This window comes from Diadema antillarum, unplaced genomic scaffold (assembly GCF_040938485.1).
Source record: "Diadema antillarum isolate AM-2024a unplaced genomic scaffold, OU_Dant_1.0 seq00000759_RagTag, whole genome shotgun sequence".
In the NCBI taxonomy this organism is placed as follows: domain Eukaryota; kingdom Metazoa; phylum Echinodermata; class Echinoidea; order Diadematoida; family Diadematidae; genus Diadema; species Diadema antillarum.
In genome coordinates, this window is record NW_027271650.1 from 1375371 (window position 1) to 1400574 (window position 25204).

General features: G+C 39.1%; 1 protein-coding gene across 3 annotated transcripts in view; it reads right to left on the reverse strand.

The window, feature by feature from the left end:
* The window catches only part of LOC139738614 (casein kinase I-like), a 111092-nt gene that overhangs the window by 68309 nt on the left and 17579 nt on the right, over window positions 1–25204 (reverse strand). For all 3 annotated transcript variants that reach the window (XM_071649229.1, XM_071649230.1, XM_071649231.1), the window contains exon 3: window positions 22003–22113. In XM_071649229.1, coding sequence (XP_071505330.1) covers window positions 22003–22113 — 111 coding nt within the window. The remainder of the gene's footprint in view (window positions 1–22002; window positions 22114–25204) is intronic.

Here is a 25204-nt window from a genome sequence, read left to right on the forward strand (position 1 = left end):
AGGATACCTCAAAAGGTTTTGATAGTTACCCTGTCCACAAAATTCATTACGGACGGACGGAAGGACGGACGGACGGACGGACGGACAACCCGAAAACATAATGCCTCCGGCACCACTTCGTGGCGGAGGCATAATAAGTCCATCCCAGGGAACTGAAAAAGAGCCTGTGTGTGAGGAGAACCATTGGCATTAAACATACCATTGTGCTTTCTTTATACTTGAGAGCTTTTATACATGGGTCATGTGTTATTCCTCTGCAATGTGTTACTTACACACACACACACACACACACACACACACATACACACACATACACACACAATAAATGCACCAAACACACAATGAGAGACCGCCAGTATTTATCTGCAGCGAGGGAGCATGAATATATATACCCCGGAGTTATGGACTCTGAGAGAGCACCGACAATAATGGGCGAGTGTTATCTTTTCTCGTGCAGTTGCCCATTTTGCCGCTTTTTGCGAGTGGCACTAAGAGAACCCTTACTTCATTTCGAACCCCAAAATCCCCCCTCCTTTTTCCTTTTGCTATGTGTGTTTCAATCAGTCTAGACAAGCATACTCACAGCTGAGTGCTGAGAACTGAATTCGGTTACCCATTTAAATACATCACTTGATCCTATTTTCCTGTTAAACACACTGAGGGGGCTGCCCAACAGATATTATTGTTCTATTCATTCAGCATTGGTTTCATCTTTCCTGACTCGAAATTTTCCTCCTTTTCCACCCTTGCGACACCCCATCCTTTTCCCTACAGTTATTCAAAGTCTGATTGGCAAATTCTGAAGTGCGTCACCTTTGTTGTCGCTGACAAAAGAGATCAATAGAAACAGCAAGTTTACAAATTAGGCCTGCTGCATTGGCCGGCTGCACACAGGTCACAGGAAGAAAACATCATGGACCCTGGTGGCTATGTTGCATGTTTGATCACACTTATGACTTTAATTTAGTTTGCAAGTGGATGCATCGGCAGCAGAGACAGTTTACCTGGTAGCCATTTTTTCTTTCCACTGGGTTACAAGCTGAGGATCTACTGTATAAAAGTGGAAATTTTCTCGGTGTTGAAATATTCGTGCAACCAGAAGCTAGAGCGAAAATAAAAGCACGCGAATATTTTTGCTTGCCATATGTTCCAGTAGTTGATGTCTTGACTCCACGGAATTAAAAACATGCGAAACCTTTCTTACGCGGCCGAGCACGAAAAATTAGTCACACGAAAATATCCACTTTTACAGTAACATTCTCTCTTTTTCATGAATAAAATCTGTTGTTGCCTTGCCTCAGTAAATCAGTAAAAATGATGAACAGTCAAACCTGCCTATAGTGGCCACCCAAGGGAGATGAAAAAAGTGGCCATTATACAGATGGCCATTACAGACAGATTCTTTAACATGCTTTTTCTCTCGAAGGGAATTGCTTTTAGTGGTCGTATACGGCAGGTAGCCACTATAGACAAGTGGTCCCTAAGACAGGTTTGACTGTACATATGTTTACAATCATTTCAAGTAGGTTTCACTTTTGATATCTGCTTTACCCCTCGATGCAAAAGTTTGGCCACAGAACCTTGCTCCACAAGGAATTCTTTCAACTAATTGCCTTTTATAAAAACAAATGCTTAAAATAGTTTGCGACTTCCTGGTTTAATCACTCACAGCTGCAATGCAACAAGTATTTCTACAATTTTTTTTCAAGTTTTCATTGATTACCCAAAATTGCCTACAGATAAAACCTATGTGATTATATCAAATGCATGCATGGAAGTGTTGTGTGCATTTGGCATTTGGTGTTTCTTCTTAGGGAAGGGATATTTATTCTCACTAGCGTTCTACCGCAGGAGGACGCATGGAACGCTCGAGGACGATTTTACGCGTATATAGGCGCATCTGACATGATGTGCGCGCTGGCGATTTTTTTCTGTAAGAGAGAGATCGTCCTACCGCGGTAGGACGACTGGCGTCCCTCCGCGTTCTACCGCCACATTTTGGTCACGTCTCATGCTTTGTGTGTGTGTGTGTGTGAGCCCGGTTTGGTTGTACGCCGTGTGATCCCAATCAACAGAAGTGAGAATTCGAGCAGCAACGCAACCAACGAGAGCCAGAAGCTGGGGGTGTACTACGATGCGTATGGCCATTTTTATATCGTAAAGACTAGAATTACACGGCTTGAAATCGTTTGTGGCCGTATGGATGCCAGTTTAATCATAAATGAGGTGGAAAAATATCGTCGCGCAACCTTCAAGCTGAGACACTATTCTATCGGGATCACTCAAAAAATAAAGTGTAGGCCCTAATTTACATCCAAGGATGAAGTGATTATGATTAAGTAGGTCTAGGCTAGTTAGTACCTGAATCCTGATTTAACGACAGTGAAATGAGCTATATAATGTGACATGACAATTCGCGAGTCTTGTGTTGATATAAATGAACGAAATCACTGAAAAAAATATCTACACGTGACTCATATTCTTTGTCAGGCAATCGAATAGCGAGAGTGCAACGTTTGACATGTTAAAATGCCAATGGGAAAAATGAGCTTCAAATATCGAAGCTCCTTTGTTAAGAAAAAAAAAAACCCGACAAAACAAAACACAAGTCACAAAAAGAACATCGTGAAGCTGCATTTTGACAACTCTTATATGATTATTTACATAGAATACGGAATGTGCCACGGTCACACACCTTCCTTAGACTCGCCTTTTTAGATGTAAATTTTGGTGGATGAATTTCACTTCTGATGAGCGAATGTAATATCATGTCTTTCTTGTAGTTTGTAGATTGTATTTTGTACATTGTAATTACAGCTTGATCGTCACATTGACATTATTTTACCGACACGGCAGTTCTTTTCACTGTCGGGATACTGTTTTACGGAAATTAGTTCTTATCGGTACATACTACACCTACAGAATATTTACCACGCCTCGACGGGCAACTCATTCCGTGTGTAAGGACGCCCAAGGTTGTATTAAACGATGTGCAATTTCATTCCTGATCTCCCTATCATTACAGGAGTATAGGCTGCTGCTAAAATACCGTTGCAATCCCAAGAAAATCGCTGGATTTTACGTTAAATTGGTTGGGCTTTTAGGGGAGATTGCCTGTACATACCACTTTGGAAGACAGGAAAGCAAATTCTTCTCAAATCAGTAGTAACCTGTGATATATTCCCAACAATTCCATTTCAAACACGCTGTTGTTTTCCCGGCCTGCAGCTGCAGGCTATTAACAGCACCATAACAATATGAAGAGAAACGCGTACCGCACACTAGTTGAATGATTGAGAACAATGTAATCAAGTCATCAGTCTGCAAGAAAATCTGTGAACAGTCTATTGCAGAAGAAGAGGTGCGCAATAACCACGTGCTGTCATTCAACATGTGCGTGCCTGGGAAGAACGCAACTTTCATGTTCAGCTCCCACGGTGTCATGTAAGATGTTCTTTGAGTGGTGGGAGACCGACGTGCAATCAACACGTTACGACGCGAAATGTACAGTTGTTTTCTTCTCTAATTTTTTTTTTTTTTTTTTTTGAGAAGCACAGCGGTGTTTTCAAACACACTATGTTATGTTAGGTTGGTTTTCGAGGGGTGGGGTGGTGGAGGGGGAGGCGTAGTACAAGACTTTGAGCAAGGAGATGCTACATCTTTCAGTTTTTTCTCGGGATGCGCAGATTGCTGTAATTATAATTATGGGATATTACACGATGAGAGTTGAATTAAAACACGCAAGTAAACGTATGCCCACATACACGCACTGACATAAACACAAAAACACGATATAGTTTTGACGACATGAAATATACTGGTGATCTGTAATTTTCTTAAAATTCAATGATAAAAAAAAATCCTTCCATCTGCCACGTTTCCCTCTCTTCTACATCGCCATTAGGATCAATTTCAGGATCAAATTTGATCATTTCTTTCACTGTTGTAATTGTCAAATACTATTACATGTACATGTATTGGTTTTTATGCTAAACTAACTTACAACTTGGATGGAATTGCCGAATAACCAACCGTTTGACCTTTTTTATTTTCGGTTAAATTACGAATGCTATTACCAGCAAAGAATAAGGGGAAAAAACATTGACGACAGTAAAATAAAAGCGAAGAGCCGATTGTGCGTATGCAGTCTCTTCGGATAGAAGAAACTTGACCCCCCCCCCTCCCCCCCCCCCCCCCCCCACACACACACACACACAACATACACTTGTGGGCATTTCCACAAAAACAGTTGCCAGACTCCAGGTGCTGGACGAAAGAATGCGCGCACTTCTGGTAATAAACAGCGTATTACATAGCCTTGAAACATCGATCGAACAACGATCAGCTTGTAATTGGCAAAGATCATGATTCTAAACAACACATCATGATTGTGTATAGCTTTTCTTTTGGCCCATACTAGACAACATCGAACAGTCGATTATATATGCTTGAATACCAGTATTTTAATGCTCACTGAACTATAAAAGGGATTGATTAATCACTCAATCAAAAATGGAATTACAGAAATATTACTAGTATGAAGGGTCTCGTATGCCGAGACAAATTCACTACGAGAATGTTATGCAGCCGCATGCTTATTGAGAGCTATGTACCCGATTAGACAGCAAAATCATGACAATTTTATGCCCCTCAAAACTGCGTATCCCTATTCAAAGTTCGAAGGAACTTCACCTGTGAAAAAAAAAATATATATATATATATTATTATATATATACATACTGTAAATTTCCACTAAATTTTACTTAGATATTTTGGCTAGCAACTTTCGTTCGGGGTTTTTCTTTTCTCTCATTTTTATTTCTTTTCTCGTAAAAGACTTCTTGATTTCTTCAACTAAGTCATGAGGGGCATTCGATCCATCGAACTTGCAATAACCTCATTCCTTTGAATTGAGTGAAACCACGTGTTTCGTACGGGTGCTGTTCGTTATTCCGAAGGTTCGTTATTCCGAAGGTTCGTTAATCCGAAACACGCAAATTCCCTATACTTAGAGGCTCGTTAATCCAAAAATGAAAAAGGGTTCGTTAATCCGAACATTTGTGGCGTTATTCCGAAGATTCGTCAATCCAAAAATAAAATTCGGAGCAACGAACCTTCGGAATAACGAATCTTCGGACTAAAGAGCCTTCGGAATAACGAACCTTCGGAATAACGAGCTGTAACCGTTTCGTACTTCGGCACATCCACGCAAAGCGTGGCGTTTAGCGATCATGCATGTGGCAGACTTTCAGATTAATATAGTTAGGGGAAAAGAAACTGGAATAATATACTTCGGAAATGGTGATGTTTAAAGTTAAAGCTTGAAAACAATGCATGTCTATGTTTCATAGTAAACGATAATTAAAAATACCCAATAAAGTTTTGCATTCGCTCTCACAAAAGCTCGCTTGAGAAGATCAAAGTATCCCCCTCTCCTGAAAGGCAGTTGGAGTTTCCGCACCCCCCCCCCCCCTTCCGAAGCATTTGGAGATCAGATATTGCGTCCTTGATATAACATAAAGCAATCAATGAACGCTGAACATAGGAATCTTTATTCTTAGGGCAAAATACGAATTTTGGAGCTGCTGAGTATGTCCCTACTAATTTCTGCTTACGAGCACATAATTCTGTGAGGAATTCAAAGTTGTATTTGATGAAAATTTGTTTTGAATTACGAACCTTCGGAACAACGAACATCATCCCATTTTGACTGGAAGGGACTGGCATTTGTTTTTACCGTTTGGAATTGCAGATCGGTGTGTAAAGAAAGAGTAAAATATGGCCACCACGTAGTATTTTGCGGAATTCTATCCGGACTCTTTGTGGAGTTTTCCGACAGTTCATTATTCCACAGGGAAAGGTTCGATAAAGGGATGGTACAGTTTTGTTTGAGATGGGACTAGATGTTTTTTTTTTTTCTTTTCGATGAGACATCTCTAATGAAATAATAGAGAACACATAATTCTATGAAGAATTCAAAGTTTAGTGATGAAAATTGGTTTTTAAATGGCTGAGATATCAGGGAGGTGGAATAAAGCAGTTCAAGAAAAGTTAGACCCACTTTGACGATCGTTTGTTTTACACTGTTTTTATATCAGCCATTTCAAAATAGATTTTGCTCAAATGAATGTTCAATTCCTCTTAGAATTGTATGTTCTTCAACATTTCATAAAGGTTGATTGTATCTTGCTATGAAAAAAAAAAAAATCACCCAATATATTATACCACTCCTTTAATCGAATTAAGACAAACTTATACAGCAGTGAATAACCTGCGGCGAAGACGGGGGGGGGGGGGGGGGGGGGGGAGGTCATCGTTATAAATGATGATGAGAATAAGGGGCTGATAAATGACAAGGGGAACACGCAGCCCATTATTTCAAAGAGGATGATCAGGATCAGCAGGCCCGTAGCGGGGGTGGTGTTAGGGTGCGTATATATACGCCACCCCAAAAAAAATAAATACTGTAAATAAATAAATAAATATAAAATAAAAGTCTGGAAGGTCCACTTTTTCAAAAAATACCGTAAGACATATTCATAAGCCTCATCTGTATGCACTACTCCAATGTCCAATGTCTCGTTGGATGACCCCGACACCTGACCACTCGGTACCCCTCACCTTACCTTCGCACACAAGTGTGGATAGTATACAAGAAGCAGAATTTTTTTTTTCTTCATCATCACAGTTTCGTAAGAAGGGAGAGGAAGAGGAAAAAATGAAAATAACAATGATAAAATCAATTCCACATATTCAGATTACGATTATTTTCCAGTTCGTCTCTTGGTGTATATCGTGTATTCGTGTGTGAATTTACGCCTACCGATTGTAGTTCGTTATTCCGAAGGTCCGTTATTCCGAAGGTTCTTTAGTCCGAAGGTTCGTTATTCCGAAGGTTCGATAATCCGAAAAAGTGATAAGGTTTGTTATTCCGAAGGTTCATTAATCCGAAAATGAAATAAGGTTCGTTAATCAGAAAATGAAACAAATCTCGTTATCCCGAATGTTCGCTACGGACCCAATTTCATTTTCGGATAAACGAACATTCAGAACAACGAATACTATTTCATTTTCGGATTAACGAACCTTCGGAATAACGAACCTTCGTAATACCGCCACAAATGTTCGGATTATAACGAACCCTTTTTCATTTTCGGATTCTCTAGGTATTATAGGGAATTTGTGTGTTTCGGATTAACGAACCTTCTGTCAGCTTTAAACGGGTATGTGCGTGATTCTGTTATAGGTGTGTGTTTTCATTTAATTTTCATTCCTTGATATCTCCATTTTTAAAACTTTTTGTAATGGAGTATACGCTGATGAAAACATTATCAAGTCGCGACTCGACCACTCACCTATCATCTTAACCCATCTCCGCACACACGTACTCTCTAAAAAAATCGAGTGAAAATATTCACTCTTAAAGGAGTGAATACAAAAAGAGTGAATTTAGTGTGAAATTGGAGTGAATTTTGAATGCAAAGTTCATTTTCACTCATTTTGGAGTGACCTCAGGGATCACTCGAAGAATTTGGAGTGATCCCTGAGGTCACTCTAAAACGAGTGAAAATGAACATCTTCACTCAAAATTCACTCGAAATTCACTCGAAATTCACTCTTTTTTGTATTCACTCCTTTAAGGGTGAATATTTTCACTCGATTTTTTTAGAGAGATTCAAAAAAGCAGATATTTTTTCTTTCATCACAATAATGTCAGGAGTAGATATAAAATTCATCAATTCCACAATCATAATAGAGATTACGATTGTATTCCAGTTCGTGAATCGTGTGTTCTTGTGTTTGTAATTATGTGTTTACATGCACCTCAACATAACACCATTTTTTTCAACATATACATATGGTTACAATTCGTTATTCCGAAGGTTCTTTAGGCCGAAGATTCGTTGTTCCGAAGATTCGTTATTCCAAAGGTTCGTTCTTCCGAAGGTTCATTAATCCGAAAATGCAATAAGGTTCGTTATTCCGAAGGTTCGTTAATCCGAAAATGAAATAAAAGCTCGTTATACCGAAGGTTCGTTACGGACCCTATTTCATTTTCGGATCAACGGACCTTCGGAATAACGAACCCTATTTCATTTTTGGATTACCGAACCTTCGAAATAACGCCACAAAATGTTCGGATTAACGAACCTTCGGAATAACGAACAGTACCCTATTATAAATTATATGAACTAACGAACCATCATAAAATCGAACCTTCATTTCGGATTGGCAAACCTTCGGAGAATTTAATAGGCCATATCATTCATCATTTTCGGATTCACGAACCTTTGGAATAAAGCACTTTCAGAGCAACACGCTCTAAAACCACTCTTTTTATTCGGGCATTGGGAGAAAGTTCAGAAAAGAATAATCTTTGAGGTATAAGAAATCAGTTTCATTCTTATTCGACACTATCGATGATTTCTAGGCGTGGTGTTCATTTTCCGACAAAAAAAAAAGAAGAAGAAGAAGGAGGTTCGTTATGCCGATGGTTCGTTATTGCAAATCCGATACACGCAGATTCCCTCTGCCGACTATATAGAAGTTTGTCAATCCGAAAATAATCAACAAGGTTCGTTTATCCCACTTGTGGCATTATTCCGAAGGTTCGTTTCTCTGGAAATGAAATAAGATTCGTTGATCAGAGAATGAATCACGTCGTACGAAAATTTTTCTGATAAACGAACTTGCAGTATACCGAATCAATTTTCGTTATCAAATGAACGAACCTTCGATCCTTTCTTCCTCTCATTTTTTTATATATTTATTTCTTTTTTTATTATCGAACCTTCTGGTTATTAGGGATAATCAAGAAAAGACAAAATCTTTAAGGCAAGATAAGTTAACATACATGGTTCGACATACTATAGTTTACTTTTTATCGAGGAGTATTCATATAGCAGTGAGTGATATCTTACAAGGAGGTATAGAAAACGTGGAGATATAATCGTAACAAATAAGTATAGTATCTTTTGGTTTAGAATGGTTGATTTCTTTCAGGCACGGTATGCATTATTCCGTTGAAAGGAAATTCTGATGTTTCGTTATTTCGGGTGCATGTACGTCACGATACCGACACCCACGAGTCATATTTACATAATATACAGTCCAGGAGTCATACACCTCACGAGTCATACAGCCCTGAGTTCGACATAGATGATGTCCACTGGCGGGGAGGGAAAATACCGAATGTTCCATCCGAAGGGTTTGAAATGCTATAAATGTTATAAGTCCCGCGACGAAGTCGAGGAACTTACAGCCCCCCGAAATAGTGTTTCAAACCCTGATGGTGGAATGTTTGGTACATGTTCCCGACAACGAAAGTCATTATCTGTTAGATTAGGCCTATATGGGTTAGTCAAATTATCACACTTTCATACGCATTACAATTATCGGTCATCTGCTTTAATTTTCACATTGTACGGAATAGGCAAATTTATATCCTATCGATTGCGTGAAAAATATGATCGTTCAATCGTTTGGTATCGTTTGTCATTTCTTACGTGAAAATGTTTTCCCATGGGAGAGCATTACAAAAATGCTCTGCCCATGGGCGAACATAACCAATGTGCCTCCATCACGTGACTGTGTTTAGTCAATCAATCAAAACCGGTATTTGAATAACCCATTTAACGTGAGCAAAAAAGGCCTAACGAGACCGACACATTAAATCCCGTGTTGTATATCCATCGAACTCGTGGACTGTTTTTATTTATGTCGAACTCGTGAGCCGTTTTCACCGAGTGTCGAACTCATGAACTTCATTTGCCCAGCGTCGAACTCGTGGGCTCTATGACTCGTGACCTGTATGACTCATGGACCTGTTTTCAATGTCGAACTCGTGGGCTGTATGAGTCGTGGGTGTCGGTCTCGTGGGATGACCCCGTTATTTCGAATCTGAAACACGCAAAATCTCCAGATGTTTGTTAAAGAAAATGTAAGGATTCGTTAATACGAATATTACTGTGGCATTAACCCCAGGGTTTGTAAATCTGAGAAAAAGTTTGTTAATCTTAGAACGAACTCTCATGTATAGGTATGCGTGGCACGAAACTTATGGCCTATTAGTTTCGGGATTGCGGAATCTTCAGAATTACACATTGTGTTTCGCTTTCGAATCAACAAACCTTCAAAATTACTTAACTTTTCTTCTTCTTTTTCCATATTTTGTTAAGCGAACCTTCGGAAAACCGAAACTTTTTTTTTCTCTCTTTCATTTTTTTTTCTTTATGAAAAAAAAAAACAAAAACAAAAACAAAAACAAAAAACTTCGGATTGTGAACTGTGAGAAACGAACAGTTACTGTTGTTTTTTTCCCGATCAGTGGTGATAATTGAGGTAAGATATAATTCAGTAGAAATGAAAATAAGGCACACAAAAAACAAAGTTATTTGAATCCTGACATCAATTAATGTTTTTTTTTTCTTTTTACCGATAAATGAAAGATCAGACAGATAAGAAATGAGAGGAAAAAGAAAAAATAGCCTGTGATAACGAATCATATTAAATGTTTGACATCCTTGGTCTTCGCCCTCGGTCTTCGATTTGCTTTCCTTACCTGTCCATCCCGGGTCCCCCAGGCCCCAGACTGTTTATAACCTCCAGGAATGCACCAGTGCGCGCGGTTTCCTTTGTTGAATGCTCCCTATTCTACCGCCCCACCCTTCCCCCAAGTCTGGCACCTTGCCATCGTGGGATTTTTCATGTTTTCCTTCTTGGTCAAGTTGGTGTTCACAACTTTGTCTACGTGACTGCGTTCTGTTTTGTTTCTCCGAATTCGCTGCGTGCTCTACAGACACGTGGTGCACAAACAGTTACAGTACTGTATGGCTGTTTACAAGGGGGTCACCTATACTCACCTGCAAACAGCTTGTAAACGGCGAGCAGAAAACGGCAGTTTCCTCTGCTGTGGCTACTTTTACTGCCAAAATATTGGGCTTTGTCACTACGGAATATTATTCACACACAAATTGCAATGGAATAAATATTCAAGTACATTGTATAACTACTCGTACTTCCGATCATAGCGATCTCTCGAGTGTTCGTGTTTCATCGAAAAGTAAGTGTTCGAAAGTTGTTGAAACTGCGTAGCAGCGCTAGACAGTCGTTAGTTTAGGGCTTCCGTATGCTCGATTTTTATGGGTTTATTGATATTGGAGCTCAGGGAAAATATGGGGGAAAAGGATGACTTCAAAATAATTTGCTTGCCCGATTCGGTCAAGCATTTTTTTTCCTTGTTCCAAAACGCTTGCCCAACTTTACTACTAGTATGAGAAAGTGTGTGATGGATTGAAGTTTACTTCACATGTCATGATCGTACTGTACAAACTCAAAGAAAAAAAAAAATTACTCGCAATTTTCCTGAAAGTGAGATCGAACAAAAACTTTAAAAAGATAAAATTAGATTTAAAAATGTCATGATCGTGCTGGAGAGAGCCCAAAGAATTTGCTAGATTGTATATTTGTAGACAAATCACACGCAGTTTTGCCGAGCATGATTTCCAAGGAATTGAACAAAACTTTGTCATGATCGTGCTGTGACAGAGCTCAAAGAATTCGTAAAGTGCAAACAAGTCAAACGCAGTTTTGCTGATGTTGAGATCGAAAGAAAGTGTATTATGTTTATTAATACGATCGTGAGAACTCAAAAATTGAAACGCACCGTTACTAACGTGACACACTCGAGCGAGCCGCCCAAATACACTACAACATGATACATGTACAACAAGGTTTTGTAACTAGATTTTCAGCGCCAGCGTACGAGTGTATCGTGCATGCATCATTAACGTTACAAAGGTTGTGCCACAGAGATCCGATCGACGGGGAAAAGATGTGCGTGCACCACTTCAGTATCTGCCCGTAGTTGCGTGCACACGAAGAATGAATCATGCCCGTCCTACCGCGGCAGGACGATCAGCGTCCTACCGCGTTCCTCCGCACGATTTTTATTCCCCTGCCGCTGCGCGAGGAAAAAAACGTTCAGCGCGTATTACGCGTTCGGCAAATCGTCCTACCGCAGATTTGCGGGATCCCGCGGTAGAACGCTAGTGAGAATAAATATCCCTTCCCTTATATCGAATAAGGGATTAATGCAAAGAGTGAGAAAGGGAGATTGAGATTAGTGTTTCATGTATTGACAGATTTGGGTGACATTTTTTCTGAGCTCATATTACTTACATTAAACAGCTCTAAAATCAGCACTGTTAAAATCAAAATATTGAAAAATGGTGCTATCAATGCATAGTCCCACATTTTCATATTCATGTCAACATTTCAGGGGGTCTGTTCTTTACTGAATGGCTGGTCAAGGATTATTGAAAATTGTCAGACGGAGACAAGTCATATCCCTGGATTATATTTCATTGTACATCACCTGGACAATGACTACCAAATTATACTGTAAAAGCTCATTAATGAAAATAAATCAGAGCACTAGCTGCTCACACATTTCATTTGAGGGTCGTTGATAACTTACATTAAAGCACCTGCTACTGAATATCAATCAAACCTAATATTTTATATCACACATATCCTGACTCCAAAAGTCAGTGCAAGCTTTCTTTGTGATGTATTACACTGCTGTATATTTGATAATAGATAAACCATGTTTGTTTAAAAGAGAGAAAAATATGTATCAGGGCTGCACACTAACATATTTCTTCCACTGGTCAGACCTGTCTATTGGACCAGTAGGTACCCAGTTTTTCCATTCTTTACTGGTAAATTCCTGAAAAAGTTACTGGTCCAATGGCGATATTCACTGGTCTGGCACCGTCAGAAACCAGTGTCAGTGAGCAGCATTATATATTTTTGTCATGAAGAATTGGATAAAGCATCATCGCTGAAATTACCAGCTTCTGCTTTCTTTAGGATTTTAAATTGTATGATCAAGTACGATATACTGTAAACGTCAATATTTTCGCGCGATTAATTTTTCGCGCTGAGCGGCTCGAAAACGTATTCGCGGGTTCTTAAATTCGCGCTCCGCAGCAGGTTACTTTACTGTAGTACACATTCACTGCTTTCATCCAAAGCCTCTGCTGCTATGCCAGCGTACGACAAGCGACGTAGCGAGCGGCTCGACTGCGAGAACAAGCACTCAAATACGTAGTACAGCTGTGACTGTAGTACCGTAGTCACGGGGGACTGTAGCATCGGTGCGTGCGGTGCACACATGCATGCTACAGTACACAGCAATCTAGGGTATCGTCTCTTCGCACAGTACAAATGTACTAGTAGCGTAAACATGCCTGTACATTGTACTACGTAGCAGTATCATCGATGAAGCGCACATAATTCATCCCGTTCAAAATGTGCGTAGAAAATTGTGAAGATATATTCGCACGTTTTTGAATTCGTGCTAGCCGAGCGTAGCGCGAAATCCGCGAAAATTAATGTACCGCGAAAATTTCCACGTTTACAGTAGATGGAGATTACTTTGAGACTCACTGGTGAGAAATGTAACATGCACAGTGCACAAATAAGCCTTGGAGAGTGGGGACTTCTGATGAAGTTTGTTGACCTCAAAGGGCAATATCATTATTGTCATGCACATGTTTTGCAGTCCTGTTCAGCTGGCCTGCTGAGCACTACCATGTAATATTCCTCAAGTTTCCATCAATATTCTCAAGAGATTATGTTTATGGGGGGGGGGGGGCAATGGCTTCCAATACAGAGAAATGGGATCCTCACGCTGGGGGAAAAACACTTGAAACTGGCACAGTTGGGCATGTTTGAAAGCATACGTCCGAGACTGTTGATAAGAACAGGGTCTTGTCAAGCAGTGCTAACAGGATTGTCAAGCAGTGTTACCACGATTATAAACATAAATATGAGGTGAGTCAGCCCTGCCTGCTTTTCTCACAAGCAAAGATGCCCCAGCAAATGGGGACCTGCTCCGAACTGCATTTATGTTTTATGTTACATCCGAAGGTGATAAATGCTAGTGATCAAAAGGGCTTTTTACACTTGTAAATTTTTGCTTAGTCCCGTACCAACGGTGGGGCTAAGGGGGGGCCTTAGCCCTACCGTTGGTACGTGACTATCCTTAGCCCACTTTCTGTTTACACTCGTTTTTGCCAAAGTGGGCTAGCCCCACCGATAGTCCGGTACTATCTGGCCCTGCAAAATAGCAGGGTTAGCACCGCAATTGCGGTGCCAAGCAAGTGAGTGTAAACCAAACGAAAAAATAATCCGGGGCTAAGCGACAGAGACGAAGTCCGACCCCCACTGACCAATCAGAAACGAGGTAATCAAGTGCTGCCGGTGCGTGCGTGTACGTGTACAGTGCACAGCGTAATCATGAATATTCATGTGGTTTGGAAAGTCCGGGGCTAAGAAATACGAGTGTAAAAAGGTCAGTTTTCTCCTTAGCCCCGGACAAGAGATAGTACGGGACTAATTGGCCAGTGTAAAAAGCTGAAAAAATTGGTACGGGACTAACGATAGTCCTGGGTCAGAGAAAGTCCGGGGTTAAGAAACACAAGTGTAAAAAGCCCTAAAGAGATTTAGTTTACATTTGTGAGAAGAGAACATATCAATGGCACTATCCATCTCTCTAAAAATACCTGAAAAGACATTAAACAAAACTTCTTCTTTTTTTGAATGAATAATAACTAACGAAATTCTGTGTCAGGATTCAGAAAAAATCCATAGAGAGGCTTTTAAATATTTACCTTAGATTCATTGTCAATGTCATATTGTAACATGAATAATTCGCAGAAAGATGTAATGCTGCAGCCCTCAATGCATGTAATAATGCTTGATATTATATAATCCAGCTATCCATTTCCAAGTAATTGTACATCTCTATTTTGTTTTTAAATGTTCATCAAGACTGAAGCTTCATATTGGTAATCTTACAGCAAATTAAGTTATTTTCCTTTGCACAAAGCAGGCCTTTCAGCCCACAAGATGTATGTATTTTCCCCCTATTTACCATGCCAAACATTCTTATCACTGTTTAGCTACAATGTATATACATCAATTGCCTGTACATGTAGACAGCAAAATTTGGGTTCCCTACAAAGCAATAAAAATTAGTGACATTTGCAAGCATATGAGGTGCTTGATGTTCAAAAAGGGCATACAGGAAGCTGATGGTGCGAATTATCCATCAACTGGCAAAATGGGAATTTTTACACAAACTTGTACATGATTTGTTACTTTGCTAGTTTTGATGTCTTCTTTTGCACAGGTTTTTTGAAATATGAGGATGATTATGATGCATCTTTGCTATATCTCCCCCATACCAAAATTTAATATGCTCCTTAAAGTGAAAACTAAGTTTCGGTAAGTGCTTGAGAACCCGTCTAGCACCATTTCATTTTTTCTTGCAATAAATCGAAAGAGTCCACTAAGAAACTGACCTGGCTGACGCGGTTTGCCGGAATGATGAGTCGGTTTGGAGTATTTTGAGAAAAATGATTATAGTAGGAAAACCGACTTTTATTCCAGAAGGCTCCAGACTAACTCGGTCTCGGGAAAAATTTGACCCTACTTCAGACAATTCACACGCAGTTCGTGATCGCCACATTCTACTGGCCACTGCAGAATTACCAAATGAGGCCTAACTGAATGGACAGGAAAGTGCGTGCTAACGTAATCCTGTACAAACAAAACAAAAATGACAGCGCGCGGTCCTCAGTTGCTGAGACGCGCGGTCTTTGGAGTTTTTGTTGTTGTTTATCAAGCGCCTTTGATTGTTTTAGAGGTGCTTGATCGGCGCACACTAATTTTGCATGCGCGCAAAAGAGGTTTTTGATGCGCGCGTTGTAACAACTCGGACCATTACTGCGAGTAGCCAGAACACGAAGCGCTAGTTTATACAGGCCGCTCTCATAGGACAACACTGTACAATCTAATCAGAGGGACAACCATTACAACTCATCCCGCCGTCAAAGCGAAGCCGAGTTATCCCCGAGTCCGAGTTTAGCCTGACCCCGTTCGGGTAAGTTCTGAGACTGAACCTCTTTGGTTAATATTTCGCATTTTCGTCGTTACCCATCGAATATCTTGTCATAACATCGTTATCCCGCACATTTCCTAAGCATACGTTCACATTTGGGAGCAAAATTTGACAACTTTTGCAGGCGTACCAGAACTTTGTTTGGGCTTTAAAGGTAGGGAATCCCATTTGCATGCCTTAAATGAAGAGTTGTATAAATACAGTGGTATGTTGAAGAGAGGATCATTTTAGAAACTCCCATAAGGTATTGAAGTGGAAGGTAACATTTAGTACATTTTTATTGACCGTTAGATTTTGAACTGAATTTTTTTCGGGGCTCACCGTAAATTCCAGTACATTACTAGGCTACCTTTGCAGACCCATGCACTGCATGTGTGTCCATCATGTATATTTTGTGAAGAAAGTTCATCAAAACTTACAAACATTTCTATATACATTCTTGCCACACACTCTATATGTTATTACATCAGCTCTTATACTTTTAGATTTGTGTTTATGGATAAAAAATACAGAAGACTGCAACAAAAAGGCTTAAGTGTGGCTGACACACAGAACTATTGAGTAGTTGAGTTTTGTGCATTATTCAAATTGTACATAACTGTTGACTTCCAAATTTCTCAGCAGTGACCTAAACAAGTCCCCTGAGGTTCATATTTAATGTTTTCCTGCACTTTGGGAGGTCTGTAAAAGGTATCCCCTACCTTTAAAACAAGTTATAAACAAGCCTTCTTTTAGTGCTAAACTGCAATCCTTTGCTACAATTCATTGCACATGGAGAACTTTAACAATAATGACATCTCACCCACACATATGGAAAATACAATAAGAACTTTAGAAACAAATGATATTTCTTTCAGGTAAAGTTTCAGGTGCAGTTTACTGTAACGCTTAATGGACCGAAAACTGCCAACCCACTTGTTCACTCATATGAAACCAAATCTTTGTTCAAGCAAATTACACTTACATGAAAGACCTTTTTTTCTATGCTCCAAAGTATTTGGTGCATTGCAACTTCAAAAAATTTAGCCATCTTACTTCTTTAAGAGACAAGGATTACCACTCTGGATGATCTTAATAGCAGATTTAACTGATATTGATATGTCATGTCAGTTGTTGCTCAAAGCTTCCAGTACACTAAAGTGACTCATATCGTAAAGTTAGCTGCCAAGTGTTTGCATAGGGATGATGTATTCGATGCAATATACAAGCTTAGCAAGTTTACAGTAATTTGAGGATTTCATTATGATGAGCGATGCAATACCCAAAAGGATGATCTGAAAGAAAGAGTTACTATAATTAATGAGGGTTCATGGTCATACTAAAAATATGATACATTTGAATGAGGAAATGGAATGAAAGTCGAAACCAACATTAGACACAAAGTTTTTTGTCCTTCATATTTATGACTTTAATCTGAAGTCAATTTCTGCACCAACCATGAATGAAGTCCTTCGAGCAGTAAGGCCCCTGGCACAATACTCATCAAGGGTTTGAACCAAACACACGACAACAAGATATCCTCATCCTGCAAACAACTACTGTGACTAAATAGACTTCTGTGTAATCCATGAAGCCATAAACAATCAGACTTCTGCTGCATGTGGGTGTGGTTCAGAACATATTATTTGTTAGCACTCGGGTGTAACATATTTGTAGCCTAGGTTATTCCCCATGAGTGCATAATTGTATGTGTGCAAGCTACATGTGTAAGATACCACCTTCGCATATATTGTGGATCAAATCTGCTGTAAGGTCGGTAGAACTAGTCAGAATGCAAGGGAACTATGATCTCACAAAAACTGATGGATTCAACATTTTGGTGCATTAAAGAACAAGTTCACCTTCATAAACATAAGGATTGAGAAAATGCAACAATATTAGTAGAACACATCAGTGAAAGTTTGAGGAAAATTGGACAATCGATGCAAAAGTTATGAATTTTTTAAATTTTTGTGTTGGAACCGCTGGATGAGGAGACTACTACAGCTTGTGAGTCATATGCGTACAACAGTATAAAGAAAATATAAAAGAAAATTCAACATATTTTCACTTTTTTCGCATAATAAAAGAGCAATTGACTTGCCTCTTTCTAAAGGCAGGGGGAATAATATTACCCATAACATTTATCGGTAACGAGTCAGGGGAATGTGTACTTTTTTCAAAAGATGGAATTTTGTGAAATTCTCTTTATATTTTCCTTATATTGTTGTACGCATGTGACATCTAAGTTATTCATACACTGCAGTAGTCTTCTCATCCAGCGGGTACTGCAAAAAAACTTCAAAAATTCATAACTTTTGAACAGATTGTCTGATTTTCCTCAAACTTTCAATGATGTGTTCTACTAATATTGCTACATTCTCTCAATCCTTATGTTTATGAAGGTGAACTTGTCCTTTAAAGTACAGGTTAACACAGGTGTGTTGCATGATAAAGGAACAGTGTTTAACCATGTATCGTCTGTATTTGAATTGTAGCACCCTAACAGACAGTGTAGCAGCAGTTCCACTTTCACAATATCAAGGGATTTTTGCAGAAACTTCATTCAGAGCAGAAACCAAACACTTTCGTGTATATGGCATAGACATGAAGAGATAACGTGGGTATGTGGGGTATGGAAATGCCTCTTACAACACACCTCTCTCAAGATCACTTTGTGACAACACACACCTTTTGAGGTTGAGAGTTCACCATTACTGATTCAATGCTTTATCATAATATAAATAACGTTGGATATTGCTGAACTTAACATAACACAATCATAATATTGAAACAGACATATCATTCCAGAAGCTTATTGATGACAATACACTGAATCTGAAAGGAAATTTGAAAAAGGAAATTTGAACCCTTCAACTGTGCATGCAACTTATCATTTGGTGGGTACTTCACTTGATTGAGAGAAAGAAATAGCCTCTCCTTTCAACTATGAGCAGTGGTTCATGTTCAACACAAAGTGCTTTTCACAAACCCCTAGAATGAAAAGAAGGCAAGAAAACTGTGGGGGGGGGGGGGGGGGGGGAGAAGGGTTCCTCTTGTGATGCCCTCCCAGGCGTAATATTCAATCCACAATTTTACCAGAAGGAACCATGAGCGCCTGATATTGTGTGCACTGCTACAGGGGAGAGGCGATCAAACACAAGCCCCACCTAGTCTGCGAGCCTGCAGACCAGATGAGAAAGACTCTCTCCTATTCACTATATTCTTTTGCTTCACTGTCATTTTACCAGTATCCCTCTTCCAAACTGTCTTTCTTTTGCTCTTTCTGTACAATTCTCCACTACACTGTTTCAAACTTGCTGTTTCAATGTTGGTTTGTTGTTGTCGAGTATTATTGTTGTTGTTATTTGTTTGGGGGGTTTTTCGGGGGGAGCCTGAAATACTTTCTCAAGGATTTACTCCTTCGGTGTAAATACTTTGAAATTTGGCATGATCCTACAGCTGTAAACAGCTGTATTATCATGAATTTTTGAAAACAGAGCCTGCACAAGAAAATTTTTGAAAAATACACACAGAAGTAATTTCAAGCTTGTTTTCTGATACCCAACCTTTATTTTCAGCCAATTTAAGCCCCATGAAACATCAGCTCATCGGCATGATTGACAATCAACACCATCGATGTAACTCAAGACCAATTCACTATTACACTACTGCAAGTATATTACATTAACTTACACCAGTACATTATAGCCCTTGTACACAATGGGTATAGAAGGGAATGTAAAAACATCATTTTGAAAATTTAACTCATTACATTTTGGGGTTCAGTAAAGTGCATGATAATTTGATGCATATAACAGGAGCGAAAAAAGTAGTCCTATGCAAAGAATGTAATGCCACAAGCTGCAAATTTGGAAAGTTCAGTTTGGCTATTGTAAGCAGCACTGCTATTTCACAGTCTGAAGCAACAGACTAAGAGGTTTGTAGCTCAGATTCCCAATATTCTCCTACCCCCTCCCTGTGCCGTGTTAGTCATCCTTGCCCAAAACAAGCCTAAACATTCTGCCAAAAATTAAAATGCAAGGGGTCGTGCTGGAAAGGACTGGATAAACAACATTAGCATGGCATTGTATTCAGTGCACTACGAAGGGCAGAAGCTAAAGATACTTTGATGTAGCCTCTATTCATGGGACATACATTGAGAATTTCCGGTCTACAGTAGAGACGAATTTAAATTATGGATATTGTTATTGTTAATGTGATGTATAAAACAACTAATAACCCTCTAATTCTGCTTTTCTCCACATTGGCACTACCGTGATTATATCAAGTTCAATTATGCACTGCTGACACAGAGAATGTGGGTCAGATGTTCTGCACGTATATTTTAAAGCATTGATCAATATTATATTTCACAAGTAATACTCTTTTTTTTTCATTACATTCTTGACATATCTGTGTCATCAAGTATCTCCAATGTTTAAAGGTCTCTGTACTTCACGTACACTGGAATGCATTACTTTACCTTTTGTATCCACAGATTTTCCATTCCCTCCCCTCATCCCACCCCTTAAAAAAAAAAAACAATACTGCAAAACAAAAACACTTGAAACAAACAGCCTGACAAAATGGTAGCTTACTACATAATAGCAATCACCTTCTTTATAACTTCAAATAATCAGTGTCAAATATGCAATACTGAAGCAGAGCTGATAATTCTGTGAGCTTTGTGATAACGAGCAACAAGAGGAAATAACAGAAAGACAAGTGTATATTGTATATTTCATAGACCACATCATGCATAACAGACTGAATGCATTTCACAACGTGTACACACCCTATAACGGAGGAAAAGCAGCACAGGGCGGCATACAGGTTTGGGGTTACATGGTACAGTGTAGCATGTGTAGATGATTGTGTTCTAGGGGTTATTGAATCATTCTAGCCATCTCCTTTCAGCCAAGTATTCCATAGAGGAGCAGCCTGGCTTCTCTACAGGCTCTTGAGTTGCTTCAACCAACAAGATTCCTGTCCCGTTAATGACGCATTAGTATGGCTCCAGGTAAGTACTTTCATGGTGAACAGGGGCAGGTACAAAGTACACACAATGCCTAGACATGCATGAAGTGTATTACACACTGAGTGCATCAAAACCAGGTTGGTAAAAGTGAATTTTTCTGGCACATGGAAAACGACAATTAACACAAATTTCAGAATTTGGTAATGTGACTCGGGTATCACTATGCCCTCTTACTGCACGGATGTTTACCTCCTAGCACAGAACGCATGAATTCACCCCTCATACATTATGTGCCAGACACCTAGCGTACTGAGAATAACTACATATTTTTATTTACCTTCATTTCTGATTAGTTGATACATTATATGCACTGAGTAAGAAATTTGTCTTGTCTTGGGAGGGGGGGGGGGGGAGAGTGATTTCCTAGGAGCTATCAAGGTTAGGTTTACAGACATTTCTAATCTTCAAAGTTTTAAACTTCGATGATAAGTTTGTAGTTTTAAACTACGATGCACGTCTACACAACACCCAATCTTTAAGGTTAAACTTCGAGGAAAGCCCCACTAGACGATTAAACCACAGAATCAGAAGAATACACACAGCACTAGCGATAAACCAGACAATGTGCAATGATACAGTAGTGTACAACACACACTTGAGGTTGACCTAGAAGCTAAGGGGAATGGGGTTCATGGAGAGGTTATAAAATGCTAACGAGTTAGCTTTCAAGTTTGTTAATTATCGTGTCCACATGATGCTAAACCCCACAGCTCATGGATAGAATGTAAACCCTATGAAATTTTGTTATAATCATTGACTAATCTCTACATTTTTGCTAACTTTGGACTGCATTTACATGGGGATAAAAACCATAAGCTACATTGTAATCATCAAAGTTTATAACTTCAAGCTAATCTTGAAGTTTAGAATAGCACCAGTGCGCTTAGAAACACCAGTATAAAGCGCCATATAAATGTAATTATTATTATTATTAGGAAAGTCATGTGAATGTTACTTTTAAAGGCCAAGGATAGGTTGGGATGTGTATGAGACAGCAATGATGTACACTTACCTCCACCCTGCATCATCTTGTAGAACTTGCTCTCTATGTGGAGCTGCGGGTGTTTCGTTTTGAGACATTCTAATTTGATGGCTACCTCCTCCCCGTTTGTGATATTTGTTCCTGAAGAAAGGAATATGGAACAAACAACATTAGTAATTCATTCACAGAAGGCACAAACAAGTTAAAAATGCATCAAGGCAGACAAAAAAAAATGTAAGAATTATGTTCCAGCATTATCCATGTTGGGGTTCTTTTTAATTGCAATATAAATTATTGAACAGGACAGAAATGCATCCAAAAGGCAAGAAAAACATGGCTTTTTTTTTTAGCAGAGAAATAAACCACAGACACTTGAGATTACACTTTTAGACATCACTTTCCACATCAGCTGCCAGTAAAAAGCTGACGAGGAAACAGAAGAACTGATGACCACAAAATCAACAAACAGATTTGACTTTTTTCCTATTTCTTTTCCGAAGCTTTCCAGGTCGCTTCAAAACTATCTAATAACCTGAAAGCCTGAAGTCGGTATATCATTTAACAGCCTGTTTAGACTGTAAAATACAGATGTTTACCGCAGCTGATATCTGCCTTTAAACAGGCTGTTTCATGCGGACTAAATTCTGCATTTGAAATCATGAGACAGCATAAAGTAAGGAGTTGGTACGTAATTTTAACTTTTAAAATGTTCAATTCAGTAAGGGTAAACTCTCAAATGCATTCCATGCAAGTATCTTCCAAGTAAATAAATGGACTGCAAATTACTTAATACTATGGGTGATGTTTCTCCTGACACACTAGTACATACTGTATACGCCATTATTTTTGCGAGGGTTTAATTTTTACGAATTTCGCGAAATGAAAACAACACCTCGCGAAAATGTCTATGACCTCGTCATTTGCGAAAATATCTGTACGCGAAAATAACGGCGTATACAGTAATGCATATTGTACTGGTGCCCACATAGAATTGCAAATGTCATTGTAAAAACTGAGCCAGTATGTAATACAACCATTGTGCATTTATGACAGTACAATTTATGAAGATTAACATTCTTTGATCAGCATACTGAGTATTATTAGTACTCTGTTATCTGGTGATGTGATGAGTATAGTGATATTCAGTTGAATGGATACAGTACGCTGTATTCTATACATTTTACCAATGACGGTAGTGCAGTAAATCTCCTGCTATGAAATGAATGAAACAAGTATTTTTCTGCATGATCTTTAATGAAAAAAAAAGGATGTGAATATTGACATTTGGAATAATATGCATTATGACACAGGCAGGTATGGCATGTGTTCAATATGGAACATACTATGTCATTCTGGGAGAGAAAAAAAAGTATCATTGCAAGGGGCTTTAAACACAGGCATGCCTCACTAATTGTCCCAGAAAATTAAAGTAATTGTATAACACATCAACTTTCATTCAACAGGACATGAGAAAGAGAAGAAGAAAAAAAAAAAAACACTTTCTAAGATAGCTCATTATGGCACTCGTCAGAGTTAGGGCAATGTGAGGCCTAGGGTGTCAATGACTTGATGAAGAGAATTTCACAAATGCTAATTCTGTCCTGTTCCAAAGTGCTCCCAGAACCATTTCTTGTTAAAGTTATCAGACAGTTGGATTGCGCCCAATGAGGCTGGACAAGGGGAGCACGCAGCGTAGCAAAATTGATTGAAACTACCGTCAAGAATGGATTTCTCTCCATCATATCTTGAAGTTCCGGCACTGTTGTTCCGTTTGTAATTAAGGAGACAGAGGAGCCAGCGATGGGCTGCCTGTTGATGTTGGAGGCCGCACTTGCCTCTGGCAGGCCGAGCCAAACTTCATACGGAAAAGACATCAGGTATCTGAGCCCCACCCCTTTCCAACCATTCTCTTTCTCTTCCTCTCTTCCTCTCTATCACACCCACCCACACACGCACACACACACACACACACACACATATGCAATTATATACACAGAAAGACAGATACTAGTGAAGGCGTGCACATCTCCTGGTCAAAGACCATCACCCATTGTGCCACAGTTCACATTGAGACACAGTAATGGTAACATTGTGTGTCACCTGCCTCTGGAAAGTGCAACTCATTCAAATATCATGTGCAGACCACTGTGGCTCCTTCAAAAATATTCAATTCAATTCATTTCTTTTCACATATGTCAAATCTCATTGTTTCCATGCCTGCCCCCCCCCCCCCCTCTTTCCCTATTACCCTCAGTCCATTCCTCCCTTTCTTGACGAACCTAATTCCGACAACAGCATTCCTGGTAATGTAAAGAACACATAATGAGAACATTGTGAGTATGCAAACAAGAACTGTCTTGCCTTAAGGACATATCGGGAAGTGCTTCTTGTTTGCACTGTTCACATCAACAGGCAAACCCATTTCGCACACTCATGACCACAACATACATATTCCTCATAGAATACAACTGACTTAAACATGTAGGTACCAGGGTACTTCAAAACAAGAGGTAGGGTCTGGTCTTCCCTTCAACCAATCACCTCATATCCTATTATCCTTCCATAGAAATCACAGGGCATGCTAACACTGACATTTACCAGTACACAGCTATTTATGACAATTCATTACTGTGTCTATAGTAAAGATGTTTGGAATTTATTTTTTTCAAGATACACATCCCAAAGTGCAGGATGTGGTTTTGCTCCTTGTTTCTTTTCTTCTTTCTTTTTTTTTTCTTTTTTCTTTTTCTTTTTTTTTTTTGTGGTCATTGTGGCTCCCTATTGATGACTGTCTTTATACATGCAGTTTTGTAAGTGATCATTCATACAAACATCTTGATAAAACCATATATAAATAGCAGATTCCAGTTATGTAGATCACATTGGCAAATCATGATTGCTAAAGTAGAAGCAGATTTAAAATAAAACATCATCTTATCATACAATCTATGTGTTTAAAGTGTTCACTGTAAGCCTTTATAGCATGTGCAACTGTACAATAGGTCAAAATCAGGAACATACAGTGCATATACTGCTCTGAAATTACCCTACCCCACCCTCTATCCTAAGTTACTATAGTACCTTCACTCCTATACTGTGCCCCTCCTACCAACCTAAACACACACATCTGTACACACAGACACACACACATGCATATAGAGAAAACTAAATAAAACAAAACTTGATGACAGAGTCTGATGAAAAGACTTCACTAAGGCACAAATAACTTGAT